The sequence below is a fragment of the Phalacrocorax aristotelis genome, chromosome 10 (genome assembly GCF_949628215.1).
Source record: "Phalacrocorax aristotelis chromosome 10, bGulAri2.1, whole genome shotgun sequence".
Lineage (NCBI taxonomy): Eukaryota > Metazoa > Chordata > Aves > Suliformes > Phalacrocoracidae > Phalacrocorax > Phalacrocorax aristotelis.
The window spans coordinates 23,824,912-23,837,014 of record NC_134285.1 but is presented as its reverse complement, the minus strand read 5'-3'; the positions used below and the strand labels follow the sequence as shown (position 1 = coordinate 23,837,014).

Below are 12,103 nucleotides of genomic sequence, written 5' to 3'. Positions count from 1 at the left end.
GTTTCCCTTCTCCAAGTATACAGCAATTACTGGGACCCTTCTGACAAAAAAAGGCCAGTGTTGTCAGCAAGTAGGAAAAAGCAGTAAGCAGGAGACAGACTGCATTAAAACCTTCTGTGTCTCTTCCAGAATTTAAAGATAGGCTTTAGGTAGGGAGGCAGAACACAGACTCTAGACCTCCTTGCTACAAGCTCAGCAACCCCCTCTAGAACCAATTGGTTTCTGAGCAGCAGAATTTATGAAGTCATGTTTCCTGTAGCTTTTTATCTCATGCTTTAATTTTCCTCTCCCTTACAAGGCATCAGGTCTAACAAAGTCATTTATGGCATCTCTTCGTGGTGGATTCTTGCACATGTAGTAACACCACTAGCTCACTTGGGTGCCACTCCCAAAGCAGACCTAGTAATTCATCTCGTGGCTTTGCCCAGGTGCCTATTTTCACTGTTCATACCCATAGTGTTCTTGAGGTCATCAGACTTGAAGTTGAGTGTTTGAGCAGACCATGTGTGCAGATGCCTTGTTTTCTCAGACAACAAAGCTAATGAAGAAACTATTGCAACTACATAGTACAATCAAGTCAGAAACACATGGCCAGTAGGAGACTCAAGCAATCGCTTAGTCTACCATCCCTTCCTAGGCTGGGATAAAAATAATCTAAAAAAACCCCACCAACTGTGACCATTTTTACAGCTTTCATAATTGCCTGGCTCAATGTTACACAAAATTTGGCCCAGTGACCCAACTAAAGGCTGAGCTGGAAGTTAAAAAGTTCCCTGCCCTCCGATATTCAAATGAGAAGCCCTGCTGTAAAGGATTTACATCCTAAATAGACAAATAAGCAGGGCATCCTAGGAAATTAAGATCTTCCCTCCTGAGTACTGTGCTCACTAAAGAGGCCTAACAGCTCCAAGTCCCAAAAGTCCCAGGACATACAAAAACCAAGCTTCAGCAGCATAGTAGCACATGGTGCATTTCATCCCTTCCTCTAAGGGTGTGACCTCAGAGGCTGAGAAAAAAAAATAAAGTTACATGATTGGGTGCTCCCTATTTAGTAAGCCATAAAGTATTATCAATAGAAGTCTGACCTTCGGTTTAAATCCTCTTACCTGAGCAGGAAAGAACTGCTTTAGTAACACAAAGATCGTCCATTTGCCAGATTAAACAGCTAAAGAGACTTAAGAACAAATGAGTTACAGATGAAGTGTTGTAGCTTCTAAGTAACCTAGAAGGAACACACAGGACAACATCCACTATATTGGTGGCTTTTACATCCAAGATATTCGGAAAAGTATTTTTGTGTTATAATTACTGTCATGATCATACATGTTAGACGCAAAATTAAAGACACCTCAACATAAAACGGAAGTACTAACTTTGTCCTTCTGCTGGACAGTTCTGCACTGCTTGCTCTAATTCTGTTAAGCATGCAATTTGTTATTCATACCTTAACATACACAGGATGTACAACAAATCCAAGCTAACGTTCTTGCCTAGTCTAGAAAACCATGGCAACAAACACTGAAAGATTATTTGCATTTTGTCTCTGTGCAGGTCTGCCAAAGCACAATCATGGACCCTCCCTGCTATTAGAAAAGAACTAATGGAAGTTCAAGTATCTTTTGACATCTCAACCTACCCCCTGCCCCTCAGCTCTTGTCCAACACCTCTTTATTCAGTCTTTCTTTCATAAACATTTACACACATGAGCAATTCCACACCTTAACAGACCACTTGAGGCAATGGGGCTATTCAAGCATATAAAGTTATTTACATACACATAGAATGGAAACCTTCCACTCTGAGCTCCTTGGGGAGCTGAACATACCTTCACGTCTCTTTGCAGAGCACCATGGAATATATGGCACTGTAGATGCAGAATGCATGATTTCCTGTCAGTATTGTTAAATTTGGTTGTGGTCAAACCAAGTGTCAAAAATAAACCATATGATCTTGTGCTACTTTGTCAGAAAACTGCAAAGTACTCTCTCTACAAAAAAAAAAAATAAAAATTAGGATGCAGATTTAAATGCAAAGCCCTACAGTGAAGACAATACTATTAAGCAATTTGGCTCTTTTTTGTTTACAAACTACATTCATAGCAATACACTCTGTTGCAACTATACTTTACAGCTTATATCTAGAAGATGACACAGAGCCCAAGGCACATTCAAGTTTAGTTCACTGTTGCAAGATAATTACTTGCAACTCTCCATGGGAGCCTAATCTTCCAGAATTTAGATGCCATCATTAAGTTTAAATTGTTAAGACATTGATTTCTAAGCTACAGATTACAAAGATTTTCCTTAGAAGAGTAAGGCTTCCTTTCCTGCTATGATACCCACAAAGGTTCAAGATGATGATGATCTTATGTTCTTTCCACAAAGAGTCTATCAAGGAATTAAAAAAAAAATCTCACACGGTACCAGTTGCAAGTTTTTTTTTTTTGGAAATCATTCTTCCTAGCAGTTAAGATGAAGTCACCACACACAAGTATCAGAGAACAGTCACTGGACAACAGGCCAAAACATTAGCTTCGCAAATGAAATTCAACCCCCTTTGATTCAGTATATCACTAAATAAAGCTTCTTAATCCTGGGGATAGTTTATTTAAAAAAAAAAACAAAAAATCCCACCCAAGAGTACCTATCCAATTGCAAACTCAAGAAGACTAGAAGGTGTGAAGACACCAAGCCTCCCCCGGAGGTTTCACATTTGTGATTTCATGCATGTTACTCGTAACCTTTATTAGCAATAAAGGACTTGTTAACATCTTTAATTAGTAATAAGGACGTGGTCAGTGAGCGCCTCAGGGGCGCTCGAGGACCGAGGATCGCCCTCGGAACTGCTAAACCCCACACGACACCGGCAAGAAGCAGGGGGTCCCTCAGCTGACAGCGAGGAGGCACCGTGCCGGACCCACAGCGCCGTGGGGGGGAGGGGGCGCCGCCCCACTGGGCACCCCAGCACGGCCCCCCGGGGCTCCCCCTCACGCTCCCGCGGTCGGGAGGGAGCGGGAGCAGCGGGCTCCCCGTGCCGTGCCAGCTGATCCCTCCGGGCGAGCGGGCACGGTCGCGGTGTAGCCCCACGCCACTTTTACCGCCCAGCTAGGAGCCGAAGGCCGCAGCGGAGTACGCGAAGCACCATCCCGTCCAGGAACCACAGCGCTCCCAAGAGCTGCTCCATCCCGGCGGGCAATAAAGAGAGCGCTGACGCAAACGCCCAGCCTTCTGACCAATGGAACCCTGGAACACAGCCAAGGGCCCCGGCTGTAGGGCCCCCAATTGGTTTTTCTTTTAGCCAATCAGCAGCCAGCTCTAGGGGTTCGCCTCGCGCTCTGACAGCTACCGGCCACCGCCTCTTCCTCTGCGCTAAGCTTGCGTCACCCACCCCGCGCCGCGCTTTGTTTGGCTTGCGTTGGGGCTCCGGCCCCGCCTCCCGCCTCGCTCCCGCTTGCCGCCAGCCAATAGGACGCCCGGTTCGGGGTGCCGGGGCGGGGCGTACCGGCGCGCTCCGCTGGGCCCGCGCGGCGCGTTCTGCCCCGCCCCCTCGGCCTGGCGCAGGGTGAGGAGGAAGCGGAACCGCTGCTGCCGTCCCGAGCCCACCGCGGCCCGCTCGGCGGCCGAGCCCGGGCGCCAGCAAGCCGGGGCGCCAGCGAGCCGCGGTGCCGGCCGGGGACGGCGAGCCCCGGCGGGCAGCCGGCGGTGCCGGGACCGCGGCGTCGGAGGAGCCGGCGGAAGAGAGGTCGCCTCCCCGGCCGGGAGCAGGACTGCCGCCGCCGCCAGCAAAGCTGGGAGGGCCTCTGGGGCCCGCGGCGGTGGTAGGGCGCGCCGGCCGCCCCCCGAGCTGGCGGGACTGGGGTGCGGCCTGCGGGTGCCTGGGGCTGCAGGAGCTGGAGGAGCCGCGGCAGCCACCGGTGGGGGAGCCGGAACGCGGAGGCTGCCGGGCGGCGTTGATGCGGCAGGTGAGACTTGGGCGGAGTGGGGAGTAACGGGGCTGTGGGCCCTCGTGGGGCGGGGGCGTCCCTGGGGGAACCGGCCTGGCCCGGGCCGTCGATCAACGGGGTGCGGTGGCGCCGGGCTCTGCAGGGAGCTTGAGAACACCTCCGCTGAGGGGAGCCGGGGTTTGTAGGGGACTCAGGGAAGGGACGGCGACTGAGCATGAAGGGCTAGAGGGCCACACCAGCCAGGGTGAGAAGATCTTCCCCTTGAAGGAGGGAGGAAAAGCAGGAGCAACGTGAAAGTGAAAGGCAGCTGAAACGGGCAACGCGGGTGCGGGGCAGGGCAGAGGGTCAGGCCGGGCAGGAGCCAGCTCTAGGGAAGCGGGGCAGGTGCTGGGCTTTGCTACCCGTAAGTCATGCAGGTCACCGGCCCCGAGGTGCGTTTCTTTGGTATCTCCCGACTGATGGTTGGGGGATGCCAGTGGATGCATCGTTTAAGTGATGGTAATAAAACCAAACTTGAGATCAAGGAGATTTAAGCCTTACTCAAGTTTTTGAGCACAGACCGTCAGAGTTGGAAGATTTCTGTCCTCAGAATAACTGAAAATACAGCAATTTTTGTTGTGTGGACAAGTTTGTGTTTGTAATTAGGAAGCTGCCAGGTGAATAGTCAACCAAGTTTTCATACAAATTTAGATGCAGAGTTCAGATCAGTTTATTGAGGGTTTGCAAAGAATGGAACGTTGCCCCCCATTATTCTGACTTGGTAGATTTGGTGGTTTAGCTGAAAATCGTTAGAGAGAAAAGTATCATTTTAATAGTAGGTATACAGTCCAGAAACTGTAATGACACAAATTCATACGCCATATAATGCTGATGCATCTTGTTCATTTTAAACCACATTATTCTGGAGTCAGCCTAATCTGTAATGATTCCATTTTTTATTTGTGGTATTCAGAATTTTGTTTTGTTTTGTTTTTTCTTTTCCTTTAATTAAAGTTGGGCTGTGGTTCTTGCTCTGGTGATAAGGCAGCTGCATTGCAACTGCTACTTCTTTCTGTTTTGCCGTAAGTGGTTTCTTGCTTGGAAGTTGACTTCTTTTAGATGTGATGTCGGTAATATTTTTCAATCTTTAAGGAAAAAAAAACCCAACCAGTTGTTGGGTTTTAGCAGATAATATGATGGGATGCCTTAAGGTTTTGTGTGTGTATCTGGTGGTTTGTTCCAAGTGTTAAAAAACTCTAGAATTAAGAGGCCTTATGAAGCTGGGCGCAGAGCGAGTGGTCATCCCAGTGGCCAGTCCCCATGTCAGGTTTGGGGTTAGAGCTGCGTGGCGATGCCCCTCAGGGAGTCTAGCAGCAAGTCCTCCAGCAAACGATTGTTTTAAAACTTTTTCACTCGGCCCAGAGGCCGCAGCGTCGCCCTGAGCTGCCCGCGCCCCGTCGAGGTGAGGGGGAGAAAGCCGCCGCAGATGCCTGCGGAGTTTGCTGCCCTTCAAATTAAGAAAATGTATGATAAGGGGCGGGGGGTGGGGGGGAGGGGTGTCGTGTGAAGTGAAGCCCCGCGTGCGGGAAGGCGCGGCGGAGCCGGGCGGGTTGCCGGCGGCGGGGAGCGGCGCGGGCGGCCCGGCCCGGCGGTGAGAGGCGCCCGGCCCGCGGCGCGATGCTCCGGCGGCGGGGGCGGCCGGGCCCGTGGCTGCCCGGCGGGGAGCGGCTGAGAGGTGCCGGGGCTTCGGCGGGCTGGGGGCGGAGGGGGAGCCTGGAACCTCGGTAGCCTCGGCCAGTCCCAGCCCCAGAGACACACACGCACAGAGAGAGGAGGAGAAGCCGCCGCTGCATCTGGGAGTATGAATCCCCCCCCCGCGGCGGGTCGGATCGCCTCGGCTCCATGGTGAGGAGAAGGAAGAGCCCCCCGGGGCCCCAGGAGCCGCGGAATGGGTAGGATGGGGGGCGAGCGGCCGGCCCGGCCCGGCCGCGCTGCCCTGCTCCGCTCCGCCGGGCGCGGCGGCTGCCTTTCCTCTCAGCGGCTGTCGAGCGCTTCCACACGCCCGAGTTCGGCCGGGCGATTTCTCCGCCAAAGGCGCCCCGAGGCCCTTCGGGAGGGTGCCGGAGGGCTGCCGGGGGAGCCCGGCTGCCTTTTGGGCCGGTTTGGGGGGGGGTCCGGTGGGGCTTTCCCCCTCCCGCCGTCGGCACAGGTTGTTGGGTCGGGACAGCAAACGAAAGGGGATTTAGTAACAAACAACGGCGGCCATGTTGAGAGGAATTTCTGCAGCTAAACTTCTCCCCTCTCAGCCCAGGGATTTCTCTCCCTCTCTGGGGGGCTGTCTGGCCTGACTTTGTGCCCCCCTCTTTTTTCTCTCTCCCCCACAACAGGATGACAGTGAAACTGGGCGAGAGCAGCGGGGAGGAAGGGGTGAAAAAGCTGGGCAAGAGAGCAGGAGGAGATGAGGAGTCCCTGGAAGAAGAAGGGGCAGGAGGAGGAGGAGAGGCAGCTCCAGGCAGCAGCAGCACAAAGAAAGAAGAGAAGATTATTAACAACAACACTAGCAGCAGCCCTCCACCGAACCCCAGCTTATCACAGGCCCCGACCTCCCTCCAGCCCTCCCACAGCCAGGACCAGCATCATTTTCTCAGGTCCAGTGTCAGACCTCAGAGCAAGAGGCTGAAGAAGGATTCCCAGGCATCCTCCTCAGTTGGCAGCAGCACTGCTGCAAAAGGCAAAGGTACTGTATTTTGGCACCCTTAAAACACGCGGGCAAGGGGGGGTGGGGGGGGGGGGGTCACCTGTGGGTTTGGGAGTTGTCATTCTCCTCCTGTAGATGCCACCTTTTGTTTGGTTTGGGGAAGGTGTTTTGGGGCTTGTTTCTCACAGTAGCTGAAGTCGTCTTTGTGTCCCAAGGCTCCAGCTTCTCTACTGCCCACTATCCTCTTTGCACTTGCAGAAATGGGGGGTTTGGGTGTGTATGTGGAGGAGGAGAAAGTCTCCATTATTGAAGCAAGCCTTTAATTCCTGCGTTTAATCTCTGCTGAGTTTTAGGAAATTCCCATATTTTGGTTAGGAAATTACACCCTATCTGTGTAATCGGATGGCTGCACTCTGAATTCTGTTCTTGGATAATAACAAAATATTCCCTGGGTGTTAGTTAAAAAAGGGGGGGGGAACCCCAACTGACAAAACATTAATGATTTAATCCAATTATTTCTATGACTCTTCTACCCAAAGAACTATTTTAGCAACAGCTAAAAGGTACACATATTGACATATTTGTTTCTAAGATTTTGAGTCCTGCGTTACTGTTTCAGAACAGTTTGGGCATGTCCATGTAATTTTATTTTTTTCTTGTTTGTTATCTCTCTGTATGTACATACATACATGCACGTGCTTTTCACTTTAGCATTGTAGATAAGAATTTGATTTTTTCCAAAGCTTTTTCTTACTTGAATAGCTAGGAGAGAGCAAGGATATTTAAATATCTTGGTGCTATTGTGTTTGTGTTCAGCAGTTGCTGGATGACACCTGGCCCTGTATCTGAGCTGTACTTGAGACTAATTTTGGATACCTTGTGCAAAGATACTCAAGTGTTGTTTTCTGTTAATTTTTGAGAAAAACAACACACGGGAGATTTCTTCAACATTTGGAATAACAAAATTTACTCTTGTCTGCTTCAGCTAAGTAAAACTCCATGTAGAGTAAATGTGTCTTGGAGGTTACCTCACTCTTTGGTCCGTTGCAGTGGTGTGCACATACTAGACATTAGGTAAACACTATGCATTATGGTAGTTTTGCATTACAGTAATAAAACAGTGCAAATTGTGGTATTTTAATTATTGCTCTATCATGAAAAAAATTTTTTAACTCCGTTGCTTGACAGTTATTTTTTATATATATATATAATTGACTAAAGGATTTTTTAATACCTTTGTAAGTTCTCTTTAATCTGTTAAACTTTTTAAGTTAAAAACTTCTATATGTGGTATTGGAAGCTAGAGCAGAAAGGCCTATGTAATTGTTCTCCCAGCTGCATTAAACCAAATAAACAGATGGAATACCTAAGAGTGTTTACTTACAGATAATTATTTCAAGGGTGGTAAATAGTATTACATGGGAGGAGGTGTTTCTTTGGAATACAGGTTGTCTATGATAGACAAGTCAAATATAAGCATTTGAAATTATTCCATTACTTTGAAAGCCTATATGTGTGTGAACACAATACATGTATCTTTGTGCATATGTACATTCATGTTTGTGTATTTGTACATAAATATTCATTTCCAACTGAAAAGCAAACTTCATTCATTTTGCAATTCAGATTTGAAAATAACCCTAATAAAATTATATACAGAATAGAAAGTATTATTTCAGTAATTGGTCATGGATGATGCTTCTAATCACTGTACCTGACTGTGTTGTCAGATTTGGGGAAATTTCTTAAATCATTGGGACTGACGGTGGTAGCATTACAGTTAGGCTTTGACTTTTTGAATTATATGACCAGCCGCAGCTCTGCCTGGCTAGTTTTGAAGTGAATACATTACAGTTCATTTCTCTGATACCGTTGAGATTAAAACTGTCAGATCTTGGAGCCACGGAGTGGGATCCTTTCTAATTTGAGTTCTTTACATTCAGGGATGCACACTGAGAGGTTTTCTAGGCTTGTCTGAATTCTCCCTAATGGAGTGTCTTGTGATCAGAATTTATAGGGCTTTCCATTCTGAGTGAAGTGTCTCACAGAGCTAGCTTCCAATAGGGAACCAGTGGAAGGGTGAAGATCACTAATAAAGATTGGACTTAAATCCTTCCCCTTGCTGTCCCACCAACTTCCTCCTCCCCCTGTAAGTATAAAAATGATAAAAATCTCGAATGCATGTGCTTTGGATCAGCTCTGAAAACTGGAAGCTTTTTCCTTTTGTATGTCACAGTCGAGGTGATAGCTGCAAAGGTAATTTTAACATTGGCCAGCAGGAGCGTCTAGAGCACACTCATGCCTGGTCCAGTGAAACCAGAAACTTGTTTTTGTCATGGTGTTTCAATAATGCTGTGTAACCCTTGAAATTTTATTGAAGTGGTCCTGCTTTGAGTCTTGTGTATTCTGAAGTGAAAACTCACACTTCCAAAGGCTGTTTTTAAGGAGCGTAATCAATAAACTTAATCTCTTTCAAATTGTAGTTACTCAGCAGGCGTTGGCTTGTCCTAATCATGTCTTTAAAAGTGATTTGAAAACAGTTTTTTTTTTTCTGTCTGTCACAGATCCCTTTTTACTTCTGGCATGTGTACTTTTCGGGTGCTTCACTGTAGCAGACAAATTATTGACGAAGTAAACTGTACTGTAAGCTGTAGGATGAGTTTGCCCACCCAACAGCTTCTGACTTTTCGATTTTACCTTGCTATGGTTGAGGGATGATTGTTAATAATAATTCTCAAATTCTGCATAGTAGAATGTGTAAGCGTATTGCTAATTTTCAGATTATCCTGATGTAATCTTTAATTGCATTTTTGGGTTCTCTCTCTTGCCTTTTGGGTACTAAGGTGCACTTTTGAGTTTAGGGTGAAAAATTACATAGAAAGTAGCATAGTAACATGAAGTTGGAGAACTATTTCACTTCAAAAAGCCAATCCATTTTGAGTTGCTGAAAGGTTTATCAGATTTCTTGCACAAATATCTAAATCTGTGCTTTTTAAAAAAATTATTGTCTTACTTTTGAATGTTGGTCATCTTTTTATTGTATTTACAAGTAAACTACACCTCAACTAATGAATGAAGTATGAATGCTTGGAAGTAAGTCTTAAAGTAACTTGCATGAAATCAGAGAAGGAACTTGAAGGAATAGCGGGGTGGAGGCAGTTTATTATGAGAGTTCAAAAGCAGAGAGGTTCACTGAGGGAGAGGCAGCAGACCAATGTAAGGTTGCTGAAAAAGAGGTATTTCTGAGAGTTTACTTCTCAAACAAATATACCATATGGCTGCTGAGCACAGCTTTTCAGGTGTGTTTTGGGGCTTCTTTCCATGAAGCGAGAGTGGTTAGAATACACGTCTGTGGTGTGACCACACTGATGAAAGCAAATGCAGAATACGTTGACATCATGTGATGTAGATTCAGTTTGAACTAGAGTAGAGTGTTCCTATTTCCATGTTTTTATCCATTTTCTGAATGCAGAATGAAGTCAGGAGGAAATAGTAACAAAGTCTAATAGTCATAAGCTGAAGCTTGAAGATGTCTTTCATGCTGTTGCTCTAGATTTATTCATAAAATGTGTAGAATGGCCCAAATAAGTACTTGGATTTGTTTTGCAGTAATAAGCGGGTCTTGCTTGAAAAAATTATTCAGCTGAAACCATTAATTGAATTAAAATGTTCCATCTTTTGCCACCGTATAAAACTTGTTAGAAAGCAGTCCAGTTTGTTTCAGCCCACCAAAGTTGCATGTCGTGTAGCATGTAAATTAAATTAACAACTGTCCTCTCCTCTGAAGAGGGTATACGTACCAAGATACCCAATGTACGTACTTGATACGATTTGGTTGTAGCTTCCCAAATTTGGATGCTGCAGAATGTATTGTAGCCTTCATTCGAAATGTCATTCCTCCAGCATTATTTCTTTAGGGCATGAATGACTACTGGCACAGTACCTTGTTCTAGTATTATCCTTAATTCTGCCCATCTCATTTACACTTGGTCCTTCACCTTCCATCCTACCCTGACATGCTTTCTTTCATTCTTTGCCCTGTCATTTACCCCAGTTCTCCCCTCCCCCTTACCTTTGTAAGTGGATCAGGACCGGAACTCCACGTTATCTCATCCCACACCACAAGAGGAGGATTTTTTCATGTGCCCTGTGCAGTAGGTACTGAACTTTGAAAGGTGCGTGCCTGCCAGGCTGCACAGCCACCTGGTTTAGATGGAACTTCATACTAGGCTTTATGGGTGTTTTCTAATGAAAGAGCAAGAGAATAATGATTTACTGGAGATGGGGGAGAAACCAAATTTATAATAAACCATGTTTGTTTTTGAGAGCTATGCCTGGTTAGCTCAGATAGTGCTGCATTTGATGCATTATGTATTAGATACATACTATCTGTAGAAAAGCAAGCCTTCGGTACAGTTTTGTATGTAGACTCCTGTTCATAATTGACACTGTATGTGTTTAAACACATTCAGCTACATCTTGGTTGTGCAAATCTTCTAAATAATAAGAGGTAGAGGAAGCTAGACTAGTCTGTGTCCTTGTAGGGCAGTTATGTATTGTGTTTAAAACTTTGGATGTTAATTCATAACAAGAACACTGCATGGTATAACCATGCAATATGGCATAAGCTGTCCTAGACTTACCTTTCTTAGGAGCCCATGCTATTTACTGTGGAGGCATACAAGGTGGAAACTTATTGTTTTTCTGTTGTAATGTTAGTACTCAAACAGAAACAATGACTTGCATGGAGTGTGTCTGTCTCCCTCTTGTCTGTGTTCTCTTCTCAGCTACAGTTCTTGGAGGCGAAAGCAAATTGGATCCAGCCTGCATCTTTGTTGGGTTGTCTTTCCACAGAGCAAGTGGCTTCACTGAAATTCCCAAAGCGCACACTTTCGATGAGATAACCCAATTAATTTCTTTACTTAAGTCTATGGTGTGGTATCTGCCATTAGAAAGATACATGGCTAGAAATGAATGATCAGAAGGAAAGTTTGGACATTTTGTCTTTGATTGCTTTTTCATTAAAATCAAAGAGTAAATGCTCACTGAGGAATGCTCTGCTATGTTGCATTTGAAGCTTTCTGGAAAGTATAGATCATAGCACCTTACCCAGCTCTGTTGGCAACAGGCGCTTTGATGTACATTTCATAAGACTGCTGAGCACTAATGCAGGTTTAAGAATACACCTAGTCACTCAGAGGTGCTTTCTGGTATGGCCTCCTTAAAGGCAATCTTTACCGAAACCACTTTTGAAGGTAATCTTGTATAGTTTAGCCTTGCTGTTGGCTCCTGTAGAATCCCAAAGAGAAGAAAGTATGTTCAGAAGGAAACTTTCTGGCATGTTACAAGTTGGTATTCGCATCCTGCGCTTTGGGGAGTGAGCTTAGTCTCCTAACGCTCTGCATTTGGCCCGTAGCATGCAGGAGTCTGAAAGTGCCATCTCATTTATGAAGGTATTCCCCGATAGATGTTCCACCTACAGT

The 12,103-nt window shown here is 46.3% G+C and overlaps 2 protein-coding genes across 5 annotated transcripts in view; one reads left to right on the top strand and one right to left on the bottom strand.

The window, feature by feature from the left end:
* IFT140 (intraflagellar transport 140) overlaps positions 1-2,001 on the bottom strand; it is an 89,078-nt gene extending 87,077 nt beyond the window's left edge. The window contains exon 1 of the mRNA XM_075105848.1: positions 1,826-2,001. Coding sequence (XP_074961949.1) covers positions 1,826-1,883 — 58 coding nt within the window. The 5' untranslated portion in view covers positions 1,884-2,001. The remainder of the gene's footprint in view (positions 1-1,825) is intronic.
* A 1,823-nt stretch (positions 2,002-3,824) lies between these two features.
* CRAMP1 (cramped chromatin regulator 1) overlaps positions 3,825-12,103 on the top strand; it is a 50,047-nt gene continuing 41,768 nt past the window's right edge. For 3 of the 4 annotated variants that reach the window (XM_075105845.1, XM_075105846.1, XM_075105844.1), the window contains exons 1-2: positions 5,683-5,827; positions 6,310-6,659. In XM_075105845.1, coding sequence (XP_074961946.1) covers positions 5,784-5,827; positions 6,310-6,659 — 394 coding nt within the window. In that variant the 5' untranslated portion in view covers positions 5,683-5,783. Of the gene's footprint in view, positions 3,962-5,682; positions 5,828-6,309; positions 6,660-12,103 lie in introns of those variants that run through there. The other variant, XM_075105847.1, reaches the window with a different exon arrangement.